We start from the raw sequence: 25,407 nt of genomic DNA, 5'->3' as shown, positions 1-25,407 counted from the left end.
CACTGGGGGCATGTCTTTGGGGTATATTTTGCATCTGGCAAATGGAGTCTCTTTCTCTCCTTCTGATCATCATATGAGCTGCTTCCCTCCACCATACTCTTCCACCATGTTCAGCGTCACCACAGCCATGAGGAATTGAGTCAGCTGTCTATGGATTGAGACCTCTAAAATCTGAGCCCTGAAATAAACTTTTCCTCCTCTAAAATTGTTCTTGTCAGGTCTTTTAGTCACAGCCAGCGGAAAAAGCTGACTAAAACAAATATATAGCAAATTTCATTTCAGTTGCAATAGAAGCTGACAAGTTGAAAACTATACCAATAGCCTAATGACATTTTCAGCAATAAAGTATCCTAGGGAGCACGCAAGAGAAGTGTCACGACTGATAATACTAATCTGCAAAAATTAATCCACCTGATAAAATCTTTTCTATAAAAGCTTTTCAATTAATGGATTCCCATGACAGGATATTTTAAACCTGAATTTTATGTTATTGTCCTTAAAATTTTCAAAAATAAAATATAACAATAATAATAATAATATAATAATATACACATATGTGTGTTTAAAATTAATCTAAAATATATCTTATTTTCAACTATATATATTTTTAAATTAATTATCAATAATTAGTTTAGGGGCTGAGGTTGTGGCTCAGTGGTAGAGCACTTGCCTTGCACATGTTAGGCACCGGGTTTGATCATCAGCACCACATAAAATAAATAAATAAATAAAACAAAGGTATTGTGCCCATGTTCAATGAAAAAAATTAAAAATTAAAAAAAATTAGTTAGTGTAAAAATAATCTAAATATACAGATAGTAATCCTAGCAAGAGCAAACATGTACTCTACATGTACATTGTAAAAGTGAAATGACTAATACTCCCCCCCTCCTTTGTTTGGTGCTGGTGAGATTGAACTCAAGACCTTAGACATGCTAGATAAGTACTCAATCTCTCAGCTACACCCCCAGTCTAAAGAACACTTTCTAAATATAACAAGACAAAGTCGCAATATATACATCTATCATAGCAAAAAGAGAACGTGACAAAGTTGGAGTCAGAATACACAGTTATAGGTCACTGCATATACACTATATACTAGATAAATATAGTATACATATATACTAGATATAGTTGAGTGAGGATAGATGCACAAAACAGTTATTCAAATTAAGTAAAAGGAAGTCCAAACCATGAACTATCTAAACCAATAGCTTTTTCAAAAATCAATCAATCTATCTATCTATCTATCCATCCATCTATCTATCTATTTATTGTGTGTGTGCGCATGTGTATCTTGCCAAGAATCAAACCCAGGACTTCATGTATGCTAGACATCCTACTACTGAGCTATACTTTACCCCCAACCCCAAAATCAATTTATTTTTAAATGCACATAATGATTCAAATAGAAAGTGCCACATAGTCCTTACGAAAAAGTTTTATGGTATCCACATGTGGCTTATTATCAGTATAGTGATTAATCCATACATTAAAATCATGCCTGTTAAAGAGGCTGTTCAGTTTTGATATACTCTCACTATAGTTTTAATTTATTTCACATGGATCTTTTCTAAATTCTGCAAAAGAAAACTCAAATCCAAGTAATGTATGACTCTCATGAACAAAGCCCTTTTAATTTCTCTCTTATTTTCTTTACCATAATGAAGCCACATATAAGTCTAAATAAGAATCTACTTCAGGGCTGGAGATGTGGCTCAGCGGTAGCGCGCTCGCCCGGCGTGCGTGCGGCCCGGGTTCGATCCTCAGCACCACATACAAACAAAGATGTTGTGTCCGCCGAGAACTAAAAAATAAATATTAAAAATTCTCTCTCTCTCTCTCTTTCTCTCCCCTCTCTCACTCTCTCTTTAAAAAAAAAAAAAAAAAAAAAAGAATCTACTTTGTTTGAAAATTGGTACTAGCCATATTAGGAACAGTCCTCTTAAAAATATTGAGAGTGGCCTAAAACATGTCTACATAGGTGACATTCATTTAATTTACAGCTGCAGAATTTATTTACTACCCCTATTTATCAGCTATTAACTAAGTATTCCAAAGCAGAATATCAGAATTAAGTAGAGTAGTAGATATTATCTCTTTTAAACCAAGACAAAACTAATTTTTACAATGTTTACAGCAAGGTGCAATGGCATATGTCTGTAATCCCAGCTACTCAGGAAGTTGAGGCAGGAGGATCACAAGCTCAAATCCATCCGATAATTCAGCAAAACCCTATCTCAAAATAAAATAAAAAAGGTTGGGATGTACTTCTTGACTAGCACACAGAGGCTCCGAATCAAATCCTCAACAGAAAAAAATTGTGAAGTTTTCAACTAGCGGGCTGGGGATGTGGCTCAAGCGGTAGCGTGCTCGCCTGGGGATGCGTGCGGCCCAGGTTTCGATCCTCAGCACCACATACAAACAAAGATGTTGTGTCCGCCGAAAAATAAAAAATAAATAAATTCTAAAAAAAAAAAAAAAAAACAAGTTTTCAACTAGCACTTGAGCAAGTCTAAGGAACATTGTGCATAATGGTACAGTATTATAAAATTTGTAGCTAGGCACTATAGTGCACGCCTGTAATCTCAGTGACTCAGGAGGCTAAGGCAGCCTCAGCAACTTAGCGAAGCCCAAAGCAACTCAGTGAGACACTTTCTCTCTAATAAAATATAAAAAAGGGCTGAGGATGTGACTCAGTGATTAAGCACTCCTGGGTTCAATCCTCAGTATCAAATAATAAATAAGTAAGCGTATGTATGTGTGTATGTGTGTGTGTGTGTGTGTGTGTGTGTGTGTGTGTGTGTGTGTGTAGCTGGGTGAGTAAATAATTCCTTGTAAGTAAGCTAGGTAATAACAAAAGATATTAATATTTTATAGTCATAATAAATGTAATTGATGCACAGGTTTAACTGGTACATCAACATCAATTTACCAAACATTATTTTCCTAAAGTCATAATTTGTCTCCAAAAGGATTATGGAATCAAATCAAATATGTTCACACTGGCACTTATATAAAGGACATGTGGGGGCCGGGTGCATGTAAGCATGTGTGGTGAAATATAAATACAAAACAAATGACTAGCCTGACATTGTTCTTCATTTCCTGCAGTTAAACAGATTAAATACTATATCAACTATTTGAATTTTGACATTTGGGATTTATGCTGAAGTACTATTTTTTAGTAACCAAAAAGAATGGCACTGCACAGTAGAAAATTCAGCTCAGACTCTGGACCTGATGATAGATACTATTATCATGATATAGTTCCAATTAATGTCTAAGTTCAAAGAACTCAGCTAAGAAGTAAAGAAAGTACATTAATTATATAATATTTTATTATAATAAAATATTTATAATATATTATTATAATAAAATATTATAATATTTTATTATAATAATATAATATATTATATATTATATTATATTTATCAAATATGTAACTGTCTAAATTTTGCTTAATTATAAAATGAAGTCAATACTTTATAGCTCAGATTCTGTAACAAATCCAACCTTCAAATTCTGCTATCATGATAAAATATGAAAGTTTAAAAGTTATTTGTTTAAATTATTAGCATCTTTTTTCTGATTTCTTAACCAAGAGAGAGCTCTTTTAAAAGTCAATAAAGTAACTCCATCAGATTAAAAAAAAACAGTACATAAAGCAGTACTAATGCAGACCAACACTTAGCAACTCAGTCTGTCTTTATTAAACATATGCTGTCTAGAGTCCAGTGCACTGGCACACACCTGTAATTCCAGCAACTCAGGAGCTGGAGGATCACCATTTCTAGGCCAGCCTACACAACCTAGCGAGACCCTGTCTCAAAACAAAAAAACAAAAAGTCTGGAGATGCAGGCTCAGTGGTAGGGCATCCTTGTGTTCAATCTCCATTACAAATAAATAAATAAATAAATTTTTATGTTTTCAAGTCCATATAAAAACTAAGCTTCTTAATAACAGATATCTACTAAACTGAATAATCTATAATTAACACAACAATTCTATTTCTAAAGTACTTATCACGGCTTATTGTCTTAAGGATTTAAATGTTCTCATCTTGTTTTATGTTATTACTTGCTTAGACTTTTTAGCAGATGTGTATGTATGCCACAATAAATACACATTAAGATGTTAAGTTAGTGTTTTATCTCAAACTAGAATAATCTCTAGCAGTTTGGAGAGGGTAAAATTATTCTGAACAGCTAAAAATAGGATAAATCTCTGGTAGGAATCCAATGATTAATTCAACATTAAGTTAAAAGGTTTGTGTACTACAAAAAGAAAAAAAAAGCATGTCTAGTCAAATATATAACATTAGAAAGCCATATATATTTAAATATTGGCCATTGGTTTAAGTCTTTTTTTTTTTTTTTTTTGGTACCAGGGATTGAACTCAGGGGCACTCAACCACTGAGCCACATCCCCAGCCCTATTTTGTATTGTTTTTAGAGACAGGGTTTCCCTGAGTTGCTTAGTGCCTCGATTTTGCTGAGGCTCGCTATGAACTCATGATCCTCCCGCCTCAGCCTCCAAGGTGCTGGGATTAAAGGCATGAGCCACCGTGCCCAGCTGGTTTAAGTCTTTCTTGCCAATTCATCATGCTCCATCAAGAATTCATCAGCAAACCTCCTGGAATCAAAATCAGTGTGTCTTAAACTTTCTGCTTAGTTTTAGAGCTAAGGGCCTATCAAGAGGTTTATTAAAGGCAAACAAACAAGTAAAGCAGTGATGACCTTTGTAAATTACAGAGAGAAATCTGATATATTAAAGATCATGCAAATTGTTGTATAATTTTTTCTTTTCTTGTCATGGAAGAATAAATCTTGTAATGGAATAATTTTATCAAAATTTAAGAGATTAGTTCTACCCACAAACTTACTGCTGGTCTCCGAGGTTCTCCAGGCAGTTGTGGAGGATAAACTATTTTATTCTTCTTCTCCCATTTTCGAGAAATGTCAAGTGAAGCACTTATGTGGATGGAAGACTGGGGTAACACACTGTGAGATGAAAGCAGCCTGCAAGACAAGAGAAACTTAGAACCTTTCTGCAGAGTTTATACATCTTCTTTACTACTTTAGCTAGCTCCATTTTGTTGAAAACGATTTAAGGATCACAAATGGAAACATTCTAGAAGTAATCACTAATAGAGACCACTTTTACAAAAAACATCACAAAGATCTGGTTTGTGTGAGGCTACTTTTCTTTCACTCTTCCTTTAAGTTTTTACTTCTATTTTTTCTCTTCTCTCATAACCAACACATTCTACATCACCATTACACCTGCCCTATTCACCCCTCAAAATTGCAAACACTTTTCTACCCTCTTTTCTCTTCTTTCCTCTTGATCAACTCTATCCTTAACACCTCTTAACACTAATTGGTTTATATACTGCCAAACCCCACTGCCAATGCTATAGCAATAATTAATATGGCAGAAATCAAATACAACACCTACTATTTGGTTTTATACCAGACATAATCTATGATTATTTACTGATGGAAGTTGCTGACCCTACTATTTGGCACTGCTTATTGTGCCAATTAATATTGTAGACAACAAAATAGGAACAAAGTACCTAGGCTACTGCTATATATTACTTGCACAGGTTGCTGCTATTATTGGGTTCATCCCTAATCTGAGAGGCATGAGAAACCTACAAAGATACTATAAGCATGTAGGGTAAAAATTCCACTGCTTCAGATCCATCTGGATAGATAGGTAGACATACAAACAATATGAAAAAGCAAGGGAACAGATCATCACAAACAACACAGAATACCTCAACAACAGATCCACTGATAACACAGCGGAGGAAATGTCAGAGATGGGATTTAGAAAGTTTATAGTTAAACTGATTTATGAGGTAAAAGATGATGTAAGGAGTGAAATCAGAGAGAAAAAATAAGTGAAAGAACAGGAGATGGAGATTCTGAAGTAGAATCTATAGGAAATCCTCAAAATGAAGGAATCAATAAACCAAGTTAAAAAGTCAATGAAAAGCATCACCAATAGACTAGAGCGTTTGGAAAAAAAGAGTTTCCAGCAATGAAGACAAAACATGTAATCTTAAAAATAAAGTTGAATGTAGAGAAAAGATGTTAAAATACCATGAACACAATTTTCAAGAAATATAGGATAATATAAAAGACCAAATTTGAGATTCATTAGGATAGATGAAGGCTCTGAAATACAAACTAAAGGAACACACAATCTTTTCAATGAAATAATATCAGAAAATTCCCCAAACCTTAAGAATGAAATGGAAAACCTAATACAGGAGGCATACAGAACTCCAAATATACAACAGTCATTCCAAGACATACTATTATGAAAATGCCTAACATAGAATAAGGATAGAATTTTTAAAGCAGCTAAAGAAAATGACTGATCAAATTTAGAGGGAAACCAATCCAGCTCTCAATTGATTTTTTCAACCCAGAACTTAAAAGCTAGGTGGTCATGGAATAATTTATACCAAAGTCTGAAAGAAAATGATGCCAAACAAGAATACTATAATCAGTAAAATTAAGCTTCAGATTTTAAGGTGAAGTAAAAACTTCCATGAAAAACAAAAGTTAAAAGAATTTGCAACTAGATAGCCAGCACTATGAAACACACTTAATAAAATATTTCACTGGGTTGGGTTGTGGCTCAATGATAGAGTGCTTGCCCAGCATGTGTGAAGCTCTGGATTCGATTCTCAGCACCACAAATAAATAAATAAATAAATAAATATCTAGCAACAACTAAAATAAGTATTTAAAAATAAATAAATAAAATATTCATGAAGAAGAAATGGAGAATAAAAATTAAAACCAGCAAAGGGTGAAGTTACACTAGAAGCACAGTCAATCAAAGAAGAATCTAATTCAACCAAAAAACTAGTAATAAATCAAAATGATAGAAAATGAAAAGTATCTCTAAATAATAACATTGAATGTAATGGTCTAAATTCAGCCTGCAGACTGAATTAAAAAAAAAAGAATCAACAATGTGCTTTCTCCATGAGACTCACCTCGAAGGCAAAGACATCCACAGACTGAAAGTGAAAGAATGAGAAAAAACATACCACTCACATGGATCTTGTAAACAAGCAAGGGTTTCCATCCTTACATCAGATAAAATGAACTTCAAGCCAAAATTAATAAGAAGGGACCAAGAAGGTCATTCATAGTGCTTAAGGGAATCATACAACATTAATATTTATTTATGAACCAAATAATGGAGCATCTACAAACAATAAAGAATCAAATAGAATCAAATAGATCACAACACAATAATACTAGATAACTTTAACCCTCCTTTCTCAACACTAGATAAATAATCCAAACAAGAACTAAATAAAGAAAATACAAAACTAAAAAATACAATTAATAATCTAGATCTAATGGATATACATAGAATATTTCATTTATCAATGACTGAATACAACTTCTCTGAGCAATATATATGGAACATTTTCTAAACTAGACCATATTTTAGGCCACAAAGCAAAGTGCAAAAAAAGAAAAAAAAAAAAAAAGAGAGAGAGAGAGAAAATGCCCTGCATTCTGTAAGATCGTAATACATTAGAAATTGAAATTAGAAAGCAACAATTAGTCAAAAAGTAGAAACTAATACCTAGAGACTAAATAATTCACAATTGAGTGATGAATGAATACATAAATTAGGAGTGAAATTAAAAGTGAATGAGAATAGTGAACGCTATGAAGGCAGTTCTAAAAGGAAAGTTCACAGCATTAAACTTATTCATAAAAGAATAGAAAGATGCCAAATAAATAATCTAACATTACATTTCAAGAGCCTAGAAAAAGAAGAACAAATCAACAACAAAATCAATAGATGACAGGAAATAATTAAAATCAGAGCCAAACTCAATGAAATGTAACATAATTAGAATGGAATATAAATAATAATATAAATGTAACATAATTGAATAAATAAATAAATTTATAAATATATAAATTTATATTTATAAATATAAATAAATTTATAAATAATAATATAAATGTAACATAATTAGAATGGATATACATCACATAAAGAACCATATGATTATCTCAATAGATGCAGAAAAAAATTTGAGAAAATACAACAGCCATTCATGTTTAGAACACTAGAAAAAAACAGGGATAGAAGGAATATTCCTCAAAATCCATAAAAGCTATATACAACAAAGCCAATGCCACATCATTCTAAATGGACAAAAAAACTGAAAGCATTCCCTCTAAACTCAGAAACAAGACAGGAATGCCCACTTTCACCACCTCTATTCAACATAGTTCCTGAAACCCTAGCCAGAGCAGTTAGGCAAAAGAAAGAAATTAAAGGGATACAAAGAGGAAAAGGAAAAGTCAACCTATCTCTGTTTGCTGAAAACATGGTACCCTATTTAGAAGACCCAAAACACTCCACCAGTAAACTTCTAAAACTCATAAATAAATATTCAACAAAGTAGTAGAATATAAAATTGACACCCATAAGTCAATTGCATTCCTATATGAGCCAAGCACAGTGGTGCATGCCTGTAATCCCAGCCTCAGCAATTTAGCAAGGTCCTAACAACTCAGTGAGACCCTGTCTCTTAAAGGAAAAAAATGATCTGGGAATGGCTCAGTGGTTAAGGAGCCCTGAGTTCAATGCCCGGTATCCAACCCACCCAAAAAAAAAACATGATATTCCAATGAATTAGCTGAAAGAGAAATTAGGAAAAACATCCCATTCATAATAGCCTCAAAAAAACATCAAACTTAGGAATCAACCTAACAAAAAACTACACAACACTAAAGAAAGAAATTGAAGGAGACCTTACAAGATGGAAAGATCTTCCATGTTCTTGGATAGGTAGAATTAATATTGTCAAAATGGCCATACTACCAAAAGTGCTATATAGATTCAATGCAATTCCCATCAAAATTCCAATGATATTCTTCATAGAAATAGAATAAGCTGTTTTGAAATTCATTTGGAAAAATAGGAAACCCCAAAGAGCCAAATAGATCCTTTGTAAGAAAAATGAAGCAGGAAACATCACAATACCAGACCTCAAATTATACTAAAGAGTTGGAATAACAAAAACAGGCAAGAGGACCAATGGAACAGAAGAGAGGATACAGAGACAAACCCAAAATACAGTTAACTTATACTAGACAAAGGAGCCAAAAACATACACTGGAGAAAAGATAGCCTCTTCAACAAATGGTGGTGGAAAAAAGGGAAATCCATATTTAATAGAATGAAGTGAACCCCAATCTCTCACTCTGCACAAAAACCAACTCTAAATGCATCAAAGACTTAGGAATGACCAAAACCCTGCACCACTAGAAAGAAGGCAGGCCCAATGCTCTAACATATTGACTCAGGAACTGACTTCCTTAACAAGACTCCTAAAGCACAAGAAATAAAATCAAAAATCACTAAATGGGATGACATCGAACTACAAAGATTCTTCACAGCAATGGAAACAATCCAGAGCATAAAAAGAGAGCCTATAGTTGGGAGAAAATCTTTTCCACCTGTCCCTCAGATAGGGCATTAATTTCTAGGAATCCAAGAAATTTAAAACTAAAAAAAAATAAATAACCCAGTCAATAAATAGACAAAGGAACTGAACAGACCCTTCTCAAAAGAAGAAATACGAATGGTCAACAAATATATGAAGGGCTGGGGATATAGCTCAGTTGGTAGAGCACTTGCCTCACAAATATATGAAAAAATGTTCAGCATCTCTAGCAATTAAAGAAACACAAATTAAAATTACACTGAAATTTCATCTCATTCCAATCAGAATGGCAACTATCAAGAATACAAGCAACAATAAACATTGGCTAGGATGTGAGGGAAAGGGTATGCTCATACATTGTTGGTGCGAGTGCAAATTGGTGAAACCACTTTGGAAAGCATTATGGAGATTCCTCAGAAGACTTGGAATAGAAACACCATTTGACCCAGTTATGTAACTCCTCGGCTTTAAAATCATCATTCTATAGTGATGCAGCCATATCATTGTTATTTTTTTTCCTGTCAAACAGCTAAGATTTATTATAAATTTGTTCATTGCCTTATAATTTTTGAATTACTTAAACATTTGTCATGACAAATACTCATGATTCAATATAAAAAAATTAAAATGTTCTATGAATATGTAACATCCTAATTATTTTCAAATTAACCCCCTGAAATTTGGAATAATTGAGGAAGTATTTAAAATAAACTTAATTTATATGCATGATTTTTATTTTTAAATGAAATTTAACATTTTAATCAAGCATATGGAGAAATCTTAATTCATGGCTAAGTGATTGTTAGAAGTTTATAAGTGGAAAAAAAAATCCTGTTTCCAAATATCAGTCAAATCAGCTTGTTATTTCAACATCTGCTTTAAAAAAGACACAAATGAAACATCATCAGAAAAATTACATTTGAGGGCTGGGGATGTGGCTCAAGCGGTAACGCGCTTGCCTGGCATGAGGGCGGTGCTGGGTTTGATCCTCAGCACCACATAAAGATGTTGTAGAAAACTGGAGAATAAATATTTTTAAAAAAAGAAAAATTACATTTGAGTATTTGATGTTAGTGTTCTGAGGAGATTGTCCTGAAAATAATAGTGTCATAGTCTTTTATTTATTTATGGAATAAAGAAGATATTTTTCCAACATACTGAATATATGGTCAAAATAATGCCAGGATTAATTTTTTTTCTTCTTAAAGTCATGTTTGTTGAGCTATAATTTATACATGGTACAATTTTCCTTATTTAATTTTATAGTTATATGAATTTTGACAACACAAATATAAAAAATGATAACATATATATGTATATATAATACTACAGTCAAGATACAGAATGTTACTTTGTTCTTCAAAAGAAAATTATTTAAGAAATTAATTTTATACATTTTCATTTAATCCAATGGATTACGAACACATAATTTGCAAAGAAAATAATTGTTAATAAGATATTTCATGTTCATTTTGTTTGTTCTAGTAATTCTTTGGAATCTAATGTCTATTTAACACATAGGACACCTCAATTCAGACTAGACACATTTCAAATACGCAGTAGCCTCATGTAACCAATGGCTCCTTTCTCCATCTTTCACCTTTTGGTGAGACATATGCTATAGGCTGCATGATAAGTCCCCTTGTTATGTGGTTTCTTGTTGAGTTCCATCAGAAAGGAACACCAAAGAGATGAACTTAGAATATACAAGAATAGAGCGAGGTGCTTTATTCATCCCTGTCAGACCCTATTAGACTGTGAGTTGGTTTCTTCATGCTTTTGGAGGGAATAACTTCAGTTAGGTCGCCTTCTCCTAGGAGGTTTTCATAATGGCTCTCTCTTCTTCCACCTCCTACTGCTCTAAGTCTATGGAAGAAAAGGTGCTTCATAAAATTTGTTGGTTTCCCTCAATCTTGCCCTTACCTTTATAATTACCTTATTAAACAATTTTTACCCTGACTGGTATTTTTCATCCTTGAATCTTGAATAATGTTTTTTAATTACAAGAAAGTAAAATATACTTCATCTCATATCACAGGCAATGTATATATACACACACCAGATTAATTATATATTAAAATATAACATATAAAATGCTAAAACTTTTAAAGAAAATTTTTGTGTAACTTTCTGAAAAGAAATGGAAAATTTAAAAAACACGAAATAAACAAAAACCTGAAAAAATAGATATTGTAGTTAAAATTTTTATGTGTAAAAATTTATCAAAACAGGTTGAAAGAGACATGAATTGCATTACCAGTCATTTCTATTTATTTTTGGTATTTAGCTTGACTTGGTTTCTCCTTTGGTTGGCTTTTCCTTTATTGTAGTTCTTCCCTTTGGAGATTTTCACTGTTTTTCACTCCCTCCTTGTGGAACATTTTGCCAAGAATGTTCTGTAGTGCAGGCTTTCTTGCTGTAAATTCTTTTAGCTTTTGTTTATCATGGAAGGTTTTCATTTCATCGTCAATTTTGAAGCTTAATTTCCCTGGATATAAGATTCCTGGTTGGCATCCATTATCTTCTGGAGCTTGGTATATGTTATGTGTTCCATGATCTCCTGGCTTTGAGAGTCTGGGTTGAAAAATCTGCTGAGATCCGAATTGGTCTTCCCTTATAGGTAATCTGATTTTTCTCTCTTGCAGCCTTTACAATTCTATCCTTATTCTGTATGCTAGACATTTTCATTATAAAGTGTCTTGGTGTAGATCTGTTGTAACTTTGTACATTTGGTGTCCCATAGGCCTCTTGCATTTGATTTTCCAGTTCTTTCTTCATGCTTGGGAAATTTTCTGATATTATTTCATTGAAAAGATTGTGCATTCCTTTGATTTCAATCTCTGAACCTTCCTCAACCCAATAAATCTTATATTTTTATTTTTTTTTTTTTAGTTCTCGGCGGACACAACATCTTTGTTGGTATGTGGTGCTGAGGATCGAACCCGGGCCGCGCGCATGCCAGGCGAGCGCGCTACCGCTGAGCCACATCTCCAGCCCCCCAATAAATCTTAAATTTGGTCCTTTGATGGTGTCCCATAATTCTTGGATATTCTGTTCATGGTTTCTTACCATCTTCACTGTGAGGTCAACTTTATTTTCAAGATTGTGCATTTTTGTCTTTATTGTCTGAGGTCCTGTTATCCAAGTGATCTAGTCTATTGGTGATACTATCTATTGAGTTTTTTAAATTGGCTTATTGTTTCTTTCATTTCAAGGATTTCTGTTTGGTTTTGTTTGTTTGTTTGCTTACTTGTTTTTTAGTATCTCTCTTTCTTGAAGTAATCTTTTGCAACCTGCATTTGTTCTCTTATCTCTTTGTTGGTGTAATCAATGGTCACCTGTATTTGTTCTCTTCTCTTTGTTGGAGTGATTGATTTTTGCCTGTATTTGCTCACTTAGGTTGTTGTTAATTCCCAAATCACTTCAGTTATGTATATTCTGAACTCCTTCTCTGACATTTCACCATCTGCGCTATCGATGGATCTTATTGTTGTAGTGTCTTGGTTTGTTAAGGGCACTTTCCTCCCTTGTTTTTTTCATAATGTCTATGTGTCTTCTTCTCTTGCAGTGTATTACATGGTATTACAGCTTCTGCCCTATTATCTTACAGAGTCCCTATAGGTTACCTCATTTTTAAGAGAGAGAGATCAATATCACAGCACTCAATGTACCCAACATGCAGCCATATATGAGTTAGCTTCTATTTTTACATTTACAGTTTTGTCACTATAATTAGAAATGATGAGTTCAGTTATCTTCTACCATATAGTCAATAGGTTTGCGTAATGGTTTACAGTTTCTAATGGTGGAAGGGGGTTTCAGGAGTTGGATGTGAGAATATGGAGGTATTAGATTATATGACTAGTGAGAAGGTAATCCTAAGAAGTTGGCTGTTGGGGCTGGGATTGTGGCTCAGCAGTAGAGCGCTCATCTAGCATGTGCGGGGCCCTGGGTTCGATCCTCAGCACCACATAAAAATAAATAAAAATGAAGATATTGTGTCCAGTTACAACTAAAAAATAAATATATATTAAAAAAAGAAGAAGTTGGCTGTTAGTATGAAAAACAAGAGATAGGCAACTCCATGCAAGACTCCTTGTTACCACATCTACTAGAGATCCTCTGGTGCAGCCAGGCCCACAGGGACGTTTTATCAGGTCGTCATTGCTATCCCTTGATAGAAGTATCGATATCCCAGTTTTGTGGTGGTGGCAGTCTCAAGCCTATATGTACCCTGACATTGAGCTGTGGAGCCATGCTTTGGTGAATAAGGAACGCCAGCGCAGGTTGGCTCTCCACAGGGCGCAGGGTGGGCTGCTTTCCGGATCTCTGGATGTGGTGCAGTCAGGCCTCTCCTCCAGATCTCTAGGCCCCAGTGTGGTGGGATGTTGGGAGCTGGCGACCGCACCCTGAAAATGGCACTGGTTTCCTGCTTCTGCTTCTTTAGCATTTAGAGTTGTTAGAGGTAAACAACTCCTTGTAAGGCTGTGGGGCTGGGCTCTGGCCTGCTTCCGCTGCGCTGTACCTATTAGACTTTTCCACGTGGTGCTAGTTCATTGGCGGGGCTGGGTACTTAAGCTAGGGCAGACCTACCGCTCGCTCTCTTTTCCTGTTTTCTCGTCATGCTTCAAGGGTCCTGAATAAACTGCTGAAAGAAGAATCCTGTGTCGTGTTTTCCTTGCTGGCGAGGGGTCACGACAGTGGGATAAGGTGAGCAGTCCTCCCACATCATTGTTTATAGCAGCACAATTTACAATAGTAAGCTATGGAGCCAACCTAGGTGCCCTTCAACAGATGAATGAGTCAATCAAGAAACTGTGGTGCATATACACAATGGAATATTACTCAGCCATAAAGAAGAATGACTTTATGACATTTGCCAATAAATGGATGGATCTGGAGACTGTAATGCTAAGTGAAATAAGCCAATCCTAAAAAACCTAAGGTTGAATGTTTTCACTGATATATGGAAGCTAAACCATAATAAAGGCAAGTAGGAGAAGAAAAGAAGTTCAGTAGAATAAACATTATGAAAATATGTAAGTGAATCCTACCATCATGTACATCCACAGGAATAGGTCCTAATTAAAATAAGATATAATCCATGCTTATATAATTTTACCAAAATTGTCATGTAAAACTAAAAAGAATCAATAAGAGTTGGGGTTGTGGCTCAGTGGTAGCACATTTGCCTAGAATGAGGGAGGCACTGGGTTCGATCCTCAGAAACACATAAAAAAATAAATAAAGTTATGTCCATCTACTACTAAAAATATTTTTTAAAAAAAGAACCAATAACTCATTTGAGCCAAATAATAAAAATGTATTAACCCAAGATTCTTTTGCCCTGACTGGCCAATAAATGCTGACTCTCTACTGTAAATCAGCTCAGACCCAAGTAAGATTGAAAAAGGCATAATGAGGGGCTGGGGATGTGGCTCAAGCAGTAGCGCGCTCGCCTAGCATGCGTACGGCCTGGGTTCGATCCTCAGCACCACATACCAATAGGGATGTTGTGTCCGCCGAAAACTAAAAAAAAATGAATATTAAAATTCTCTCTCTCTCTCTCTCTCTCTCTCTCTCTCTCTCTCTCTCTCTCTCCTCTCATTCTCTCTTTAAAAAAAGAAAAAGAAAAAGGCATAATGAGTTCCTGACTGAACCTGTGAAGTTGCCCAGCTTTGTTGAATCCACAAGATAAATAAACAAGACAATTAAAGGTCAACATAAAACCATACATAGCTATAACACAGGGAACAGAGGTAGAGGATTTCATGTGGCTTCAGGTTAATCTCAAACAAGACTGCAACAAGCAGAGGACATACATTCCCAACAATGGCAAAGGCATGTATCACCTATGCAGAAGTACAGAGATGAGAAATAACAGAAGTCTAAATAAATCAGAGAATCTTGTTAGGTACTGGAAAATATCAAAAAGGTAGTCAAGGGTAAAGTCTCAGTCAAACTAATATGCTGAGAGACTTGATAATGAAGGCCTTAAGTTCACTATTCCTTGATCTCCCCAACTCCAAATGCTCATCCACCTCACCCATCTTGCAGCACCTTCTGCCCCTCCAAACCACTACATGGAATTATTCTTTTTTTTTTTATTTTAAGAAAGAGGGAGAGAGTGGGAGAGAGAGAATTTTAATATTTATTTTTTAGTATTTGGCGGACACAACATCTTTGTTGGTATGTGGTGCTGAGGATCGTACCCGGGCCGCACGCATGCCAGGCGAGCGCGCTACCGCTTGAGCCACATCCCCAGCCCCTGGAATTATTCCTGAATGGTCCCCTATCTTCAACTTCCCAAACATTATCCTGCCAGAGCCACCAAGTCTTACAGATGTTTCTCATGAAATTTCTCCAATGCTTTCTCTCTTCTCCAATCCTGCCACCACCCTGGCTCAGGACCTCTTCTCTTTCAGAACTACAGCTATAGCCTCTACATTGCTCCCTCTTCCATCAACTAACCTATTCCATACCATCTTCCTTTGCCTGAGCACAAAATTAGTTACCCTTCTATAAAATAGAGCTGTTCGTGTCATTCTTCAGCATAGACACCTTTGTTGGGATAAAGCAAATACTAATTATGTAATATACTAACTCTTAACATTTTTTTCAGTGCCACTGAGAACTGAGATTCTTGGTGTGGGAGCAAGTAGATGCACAAACACATATAAAAAAATAAAAGGTTCAAAATGCTCTCCAAGATCTAAGTGTTATATCTCTCCACTGAAGAGGTCTAGAAACAATGACCAACCTAGTGAAGCCACATTTAAAGATATGTAGTTAGTGTAGTTAGGTAAATCGGGTCTAATATAGAGTAAGATAAAGAAAATGGAGTCCAGGAAACCAGAACAACACCAGGGGAAATTTAAATGTCAATGTCCCTGAGGCCCCAATCCATCCTAAGGAACTCTTAATAAAGTAGCTCCCAGCAAAGGGGGGGGGTGCTAATCAAACCACCCCAGGCCCTTCCTGCCCAGACTACTCCTCCAGTCCCCCATCTCCCACCTTTTGGCCTTCCCACCTACATTCTTGCAGGATAGAGGGAAACAAAGGACAGGAATGTGGGGGGACATTAAATATAAAAAAAGGAAGACCTCCCCCTTCCACAGATCCCACCTTTCCCCTTCTTCCTCTGGGAAGAAGTCTTTTCTGCTGTCATTTAATAAACCTTCCACTTTCCACTCTCCACTTGCCTGGGAGTGCTTCTCTGGTGTTATACTTCAGCATTGGAGATGCAAGGACTCCTCACCGGCAAACAGCGGTAACACTAAGAACAATGAGCACCTCTAGTATCCAGATTATGACTCTGAAATCTCATTTCCCATTGAAAAGAACTAAACTTCTGGGAGAAACAGCTGATTGCAGATCTTGGACAGAAAATGTATAAGATGAGCAAGGAACAATTCATCACACCAGAAAGCAAGGAAACTACCAGACTAGCAGGAGTATGTCAAAGCCACTCAGGAGCTAATTTGTGCCAAAAATGGGATAATCTAAGCATTAATAAGAATAATAACTACAGCAAGTTAAAATACAGCAAATGTACTCAAAGCCATGAGATCATAATAGAGCTTAAAAAAAAATAGTTACCATCAGAAGATGCTAGTGAGTCAATATGTTTTTAAAACTGGTGAATAAAGAGACAGAATCAAGCATTTATCCTTTTCTCTAATCAAACTATATCACTAAGTGGCCAAGCAATATATGTAGAAAAGTCTGATTTCTATGGAGTTAATAATGAAAAAGTAGAATAATTTAATAGCATTTTTTATAATCCTTAGTAGTGAATTAATGGATAATGGAGGCATAAGTGCCTCCTGACAGAAGAACACACCAGGAACTCTCCTCTCCCTGACTTTGTCATTCCCACAAAATATTAACCTGTATTGATCAAGACTCAAGATTTAATACAGAAAATACCGATAAAAGAGACCATGTTAAATAATACAGTACAGAGGCACACAGCAAAATCCAGCCAACAGAAAACTATTTAAAAGACAAACCACCCATTGTCTTCTACAAATAAATTACATGAGAAAAACAGAGAGTGGAATAAAAAACCTACAGATTAAAAGACTCAAGAAAAATGTCAATTTTAATGTGTGAACTATCACAGTTTCAAAAGTATGACAGTTAAGCCAATGGAAATTTAAACATCAACAAGATATTTTATACTTTTTTTAAAGCGACACACAGTTAAATATTTATGGATGAAATCATATAGTATGGGTAATTACTTTAAAAATATGATGAGGAAGAGTAAAAATTACAGACAAGGTAGGTCATAAGTAATTATTGAAGCTGGATGTTGGGTACATGGAAGTTCATCATATTGTCTACTTATGTGTATGTCTGAGTATATACAAGTAAAAAGTTAACAAACACTTTGACAGTTCCATACTATCTGAAATACAGAGTCCAAATTCCTTAGCAAGACACAGAAGACCTTTTATAATCTGGCCCCAATCTGTCCTTCCCAGCCTTATTCACTTTATGGCTCAACACAGATGTTCACTGTTTCCTAAATAAGCCGCATACTTTCAGACCTTCACACCTTTACTCGGGCTGCTTTCTCCTCTCTCATTACCTCCAGAATGAAATGCTTGTCCTATGTTAAGTTCCAGCTCAAAAGTCATGCTACATGAAGCTCACTTGATCCCTTCCCCCAGGGAGATTCCTGTCATTGTTTTAATATTTCATTCTTGCTAGCCATGCAACAGTGATTTGACCACTGTACTGTATGCAACCTAGTACAGCCACTTGGATCATACACTCAAATAAATACAAATACTCACTTACTAGAATCGTATGCTAGAATGAGAGTGCAGATGTTGAGCAACTTGAGGCAAGTCTAACATTCTTGTATTCTACCACCAAGGACTCTGTCTGGCACACAGACGCTGAATAAACATTTAACCCAGTTGTGTACTGGCAGATTCTCACTCTAGGACTTGGATGATACATTTGTCAAAGTTGGGTTTTTTTGTTTTGTTTTATTTATTTGTTTGTTTGCTTGATCCTCAAACCATTCAGACTTAAAAATCAAACAAATCTGTTCTCTTCCTGTAGATCATTTCTTCTACTTCACCTCAAGTTTGCCATCTCATATCCTAATGTCAAAATTAGTGCCATCAAAATACCTACTAAAATGTGTACTTTTGCCATCCACATTTAGATTCCAATGTTTTAACTAAAAAAGTTCAAAATAAGAATACATGATTCTGCAGTGCAGAAATATCCTAATGAATCTATAAGCCAGGTGATGAGGGCAGAGGCTAGATCAGGGCCTTAAATCCTAACTCTAATGCACTTGGAAAATGACCTTGGGGAAGTCATATAAATTTATAGATCTCAATTTTCCCATCAGTAAGTTACCTCAAATGAGATATTGCAAGTAAAATACTTAATCTGATACTTTAAAGGACTCAATAAATTTTAAATATAATTATTTACAAAATGAGAAATAAAACCTACCTCCTTGTGCAATTGATGGATATGATGCATCTTATGGTGTCTAGCATGATAAACAGTAATAGCTAGTATATTTTAAAATTAAGCACTATGAATACTTCTCTCTCCATCACCCCCAGAATAAATCCTCTCAAGTGTGAGATTTACATTACACAATTTCAAGCTTTCTTCTTTAATTTGTAATCATGAGAATTTATATTTTTATGTAGTTGCAGTTAGTGGGTACACTATGTTTGTCACCTCCTGGAGCCTGGTTTCTTTGTAAAAACAATGTATCATTTCTAGTTCTCTCCTAACCTTACTTAACTTCTATCTCATTACTGACAGCATGATGGCAGAAATACAAATCTTGGCTTTGATTTCAATTCTTCAGTGACACCATGACTATACTAATCAGAGATTTCTTGAGGGCAAGGTCCTTGCGTTCTGAACCCCAACCTGTATAGCAGCAGAGTGCCTTGCACTCCTTAAATCTTCAATACATATTTGGGAATTAAGTATGATGCTTAATAAATTTAATGTTATGAATTAAAAATAAGAAATTTTCTGAACACCCACAATACTTTCAAGGTTCAAATGTTCATAAACTATCAAGTAAATGCTAATATACTGCCATCAAATTAAAATATTATTCCAAATAATAATTAATGTGTATTGAATCAAAAGTTCCTATGTGCTCTCTCCTGGCCAATTATTAGAATAACACCAAATTAAAGCATATAAAATGAAACAAAAAAAATTAAATAAAAATGAAGCAACCTCAAACTTAAAAGATACAAACCAATTCAAAATTGTAGTTCTGACAGATAGGCATGGTAGTGCATGTCAGTAATCCCAGCTACCAGGGAGGCTTAGACAGGAGAATCACAAGTTCAAGTTCAGCCTGGGCCACTTAGCCACCTGTCTCAAAATAAAAATAAAAATGGATGGGGATGTAGTTCAGTGGTAGAGTACCCCTGTGTTCAATCTCCAGTGCTAAAAAAACAAATCAACCAAAAAGTAAAGATCTTATAAGACTTTTTACATGAGTGAGCCTGAGAAGAGTCAGTACAGAAAACAAACTCAAGAAAAGGAATTAAATCTGATGGCAGGGATTACTGTGATTTTTTTCAAACAAAACTTCCAACCAAGTTTTAAGTCTGCTCATAGCTCTAGTTCACTGCTACTATTCTAACAAAGCAAACAAGTGAAAGTTAAAAAAAGAAAAAAGAAAGAAAAGAAAAAAGAGAAAGAAAAAAGTACCAAAAGACAACTTCATAAAACGCCAGGATCAACTTGGATCATTTTAAAATTCAAATATCGTTATCATAGCCACTAACCTTTCATTCACTAGGAAACTCAGGTCCTTGAGTTTCACACTATCTTTGTAAATTGGGTTTAAAAAAAAGAACCAGGTCTCCAGGATGACTGTAACACAGCGCGCGCGCGCGCGCGCAAACACACACACACACACACACACACACACACACACACCGGCCAACAGCAGTCAGGATGCCAGAGCGCCTGCCAAGACAGTGGTACCTGTGAACTCCTATCTGGATTTCCACTCTCAGTATCCGGGTGTTTCCCACCTGCCCACATGGATAAACTTAAGAATCATTTTTTAAGTTCTGCCTGCAGTCATCAGGCAATGAAGAATAGCAGATAAATCAAATTTTAAGACTAATAGTTAATTCAGATAGGACAGTGTGTCTGAGGACTTTCTAAAGTCACAATTTGAGAAAGAGAAATAATACCTCCTATATATTGCTGAAAGTTTCATTTTGAAATTCACTACAAGGTATGCCCAAGCCCCAAGTGAAGACAGTAAGGGCCTCAGGCTCAATCTTAAGAATACCATGCTATTACACTCATCAAAGTAAAAGGTTCTTTGTTCTGTATTTACTTATCAGAACAATAAGTGAATCATACACTTGAGACTGAATAAAAAGAACATCCTCCCTCTTGTCTCAATTAAAATCTGAAATAAAGAGACTGAAGCAATATGTATATTCTCATAGCTCAATATAATTTTACTTTGGGATAGTCAAGGACAAACAAGGAAATAACTGTTTAGCAAACTTTCATAAAAATGAAATTCCAGAAACTTTGAACAAAAATACACTCAGAGTTTCTCAACCTCTGAGGTATTGACAGTCGGGGCAACATAGGATATTTAGCACTTACATTTACTAGATACCAAAAGTATTACTGCCTGACCAAGTGGTGACAACCAACATGTGTCCAGACATTGTCAAATGTTCCCTGCGCAAGGAGGGGCAAAATTGCCCCCAGATGAAAGTCCCTATTAGCAATAGTAACACTAAAATAAATAAAGTAGTGCTGTGTTGCAGAATGAGAAGCACAATCTCTCTGTTCCAAAAGGTAGACATCATCATGTGGTATTCAGATGAATGGTTAATAAGTCATATTTCCTCAATGGGCAGGCCAAGGATAGATAAATGCTTAAATTTTACAATTGTGTTCATAAAGCCAAATGGTCCTTAAGGCTGCCCAGAAGTCCTACTATATTTTATTTCCCTAGGCCATTTATTTTCCTAGCTCCTACAGTCAAGGAAAACAAATTCCACCAAAACTGCTTCATCAAGTTCCCTGAAGGTATCTACTGTAAAACCCATCGGTTAATTCTCAGTCATCAGCTGAGAGAAATCTAAATATCTCTGGTCATTCTCCCTTCCTTAAAACTTTATCTTTAGATGGGTTCCAGGACACTGTGGGTTTTCCTCTCACTTCTCTAGCCACTACCCCACAGTCTCCTCTGTTTTTTCCTCATCTCTCTGACCTATCATAACATTGATGTCCCAGACAGGAATCAGCCCTTGGACTCTCTGTTTCCCATCTACCCTCACTACCCATCTCAAAGCTTTAAGTACTATTCATGCACTGATGACACCCAAATTTACATCCCTTCCAGAATTCCCAACTCCTATACCCAACTGCTAACTGGACATCTCAGAACTAACAAGCCCCAAAGTGAGCTCCTGATATTCTCCCTAAGACCTGCTCCTCTGGCAGTCTTCCCACCTCAGTAAATGATAACTCCATCCCTCCAGTTGTTCAGGTCATAAAGTCTGGGGTCACCATGCTTTTCTCATACTCCACCAGCAAGTCCCACCAGCTTCTGTTAACATGCTGCCAGAACACAGCCATGTACCCATCTTCACAACCACTACTGCCAGAAAGCAAATCTCTACCTGAAACATCCGATGATCTCTCCTCTTATCCTTGCTCCCTATCCCCACCCTAATCTTAACACAGCAGCAAAAAGACCCCTCATAATCTTAATTCAGATCATATTACTCCTATATGAATTTTCTCATCCCGCTCAGAATAACCAAAAGTATTCTCAATGACTCCTCAAGGATCTCCAGGATATCCTACTCTTTCCTCCTATCCCAGAACTCACCTCCCACAACTATCCCCAGCCTTGTACTCCCTGTTTTTGACCACCAGACATGGCTCCTCTAAGCTGTTACACTTATGGTCTCCTCTGTCTAGAATGCTTTCTGCTCAGATGTTGGCACAGCTTCCTCCCTTACTCCCTGCAGATCTGTTCCCAAACATTATCTTCTTAGTGAGGCTTCTCTATCCAAACCTTCATACTCGGGCTAGGGATATAGCTCAGTTAGTAGAGTGCTTGCCTCGCAAGCACAAGGCCCTCGGTTCAATCCCCAGCACCATTTAAAAAAAAAAAAAAAAAACCCTGCATAATCCTATCCCCACATTTCCAAACTCAGCATGCATGTTCTCCTAAGCAGGTGTCACTAATATATACTATATTGTACTTATCATTTGCACCTCTCACAAGATTCTATGCTCTATATGCTGCTCTAGGGATTTCTGTCCAGTGCTAGGATATCGTTTCTGGCAGACAGCAGACAACAATACATATGTGTAGAATGAATGAAAGAATACAGGCGGCCGCAGGTAAAGTAGGAAGGCTAGGCATGAGTAACTACAAAAAATTTATACATGGCAGAAAAACTGTGGAAAACGGAAGGGTACATGACCCATATGAAGGCAGCACATCCTTCAACTATATAAAATTGTTGCTATGCCTTGCAATGGATAAAAGAATCTAGAAACCTCATTTTTTATGGAAAATTTGCCTTTTTTCTTTCTTTCATTCTTTCTTTTTTTTTGGGGGGGGGGGGCAGGTACTAGGGATTCAACCCAAGGGCACTTAACCACTGAACCACATCCCTAGCCCTTTTAATTTTTATTCTGAGACAGAGTCTCACTGAGTTGCTTAGGGCCTTGCTAAGCTGCAGGCTGGCTTTGAACTTGTGATCCTCCCGCCTCAGCCTCCTCAGTCACTGGGATGACAAGCAGAGCTACCACATCTCATCTGACAAAACTGCCCATTTTTAATGTCAATTTAAAAAGAAGATTTTGGGCTTGGATTGTGGCTCAGCAATAGAGTGCTTGCCTAGCACGTGTGAGGCCCTGGGTTCAATCCTTAGCACCACATGAAAATAAAATAAAGATATTGTGTCCAACTACAACTAAAAAAATAAATATTTAAAAAAATTAAAAAGAAAAAGAAGATTTTACACTGTGCAGAGCAAACTACACACATCTGCAAGCGTGATTTGTCACATAGATCTTCAGTCTGTAACTTCTTGAGACAAATCAGCATAGCCCTAAAGCAACAGTTTAAAGAATGTCCCATTCTTTCCTGCCCCTATGTTACTTTCCTTTTCCATGATATAACGTATATACCAGGGATTTTGGACCACCATAGAGGATTAAGAACAAATCATAAAAATCAGTATCAACAGAACAATATTAAGAAATAATCTGAGGGCTGGGGATGTGGCTCCAGCGGTAGCGTGCTCGCCTGGCATGCGTGCGGCCTGGGTTAGATCCTCAGCACCACATACCAACAAAGATGTCGTGTCCGCCAAGAACTAAAAAATAAATTTAAAAAAAAAAAAGAAATAATCTGAGACTAAATCAACAAGCACATACATATATTCTTTTTTTCTTTTTTCAGTGGTTTTTTCAGTACTACAGTAGAGATCTTTACATATTAGCCTCTTCATTCTCAGTAGTGGAGATTGAACCCAGGTGTGCTATCTCACAGAGCTATATCCCCAGTCCTTTTCATTGTTTATTTTGAGATAGGGACTTGCTAAATTGCCCAGGCTGGCTTTGAACTTGTGATCCTCCTGCCTCAGCTTCCTGAGTAGCTGGGACTATACACAGGTGCCATCATGCCTGGAGATACATATATTCTTGATCAACTTCCTATTTCACAGACCCACAATATAAACAAAGAGAAGGCTTTGGTGTCAAATATCATTTGGCAATAAGACATTATCCCTTTCAGATCACTGGTATATTATTCAGAGTATTAAGTCATTTTCTAATCAGAAACTTATAGCGTGGGTAGACAGAACTTCTAAAGGCCTCATTTAGTTCTAAAGAATAGTTGAAACAGTGAAAACCATTTGGAAAAGCACACAAGCTATGCTATTACATAAAGCTGAAAATCTGTACTAGGCTGAATTTGCAATTAATATTCCTTTTTGGCAATGGAAAAGAAAAACATGAATCCCAATTCCTGGTAACCTTCCAGAGTAAAACTTGGATCTCTTCAGGATGGCTTACATTTTATCAACTTATACATACACTTCTATTTCTTATTATACTATAGGTACTATTCTAGGTGATAAGAATGCAGAGAGATAAAACATTTGCAACCCGCAAATGATTTAAGATTCAGTTAATCAACCACATATGTACATTTGGCATTCAGATGCCAGAAAAAGAAAAACATAAGGGCTGAAATTAGGAAGACTTTAAGGAAATGGGACTCAAGCTGAGTGTTGAACAAACCACAGACTTGCACAGAGACCAAATGAAGTACACTCTAGGCTGGAGTAGTAGCAGAAGTAAAGGTGTGACTACAGGGCATCTTTCTGTGGGGAAAAAAAAAAAAATGCTTTAAGATGATCCATAGGACCTCTTTTGAAAGAGAATGCAGTGGGCAAAATGATGTGGCCCTAAAGACATGTGAACATCCTGACCCCTGGGATCTGAATGGCAAAAGATGTGACCCCATTTGGGATCTTAAAAGCAAGGAGCTTATCCTGGGTTGTTATTTTGCCCTAAACACAACTACATGAGCCTTTATGCAAGAAGCAAAGGAACTTTTGAGACAGACACAAAGAAAAAGACAACATAAAGATAGCAGATAAAGATTGGAACACAATCCATGATGTCTACGTGGAAGATTATGAAATTATAAGCAAAACTAGAAATGCAATTATCACAAAGATGTTTCGTCAATTTCCTTACACTTTTAAAGAGGTGTATGACTCATATGTAAGCACCATTTTCCTACACAACTCATCAGGTCACTAGGTAAGATTTAATTAAGAGGACACAAAATCATTGTAACTGTCAAAATTCA

At 35.9% G+C, this 25,407-nt stretch overlaps 1 protein-coding gene across 1 annotated transcript in view; it reads right to left on the bottom strand.

Annotated features, from left to right (window-relative positions):
- Mrpl22 (mitochondrial ribosomal protein L22) overlaps positions 1-25,407 on the bottom strand; it is a 41,047-nt gene that overhangs the window by 11,662 nt on the left and 3,978 nt on the right. The window contains exon 3 of the mRNA XM_026388276.2: positions 4,887-5,022. Within this exon, the coding sequence (XP_026244061.1) occupies positions 4,887-5,022 (136 nt within the window). The remainder of the gene's footprint in view (positions 1-4,886; positions 5,023-25,407) is intronic.

Source organism: Urocitellus parryii, chromosome 1 (genome assembly GCF_045843805.1).
Source record: "Urocitellus parryii isolate mUroPar1 chromosome 1, mUroPar1.hap1, whole genome shotgun sequence".
NCBI lineage: Eukaryota > Metazoa > Chordata > Mammalia > Rodentia > Sciuridae > Urocitellus > Urocitellus parryii.
The sequence above is the reverse complement of the archived record's forward strand: the minus strand, read 5'-3'. Positions and strand labels throughout refer to the sequence as shown.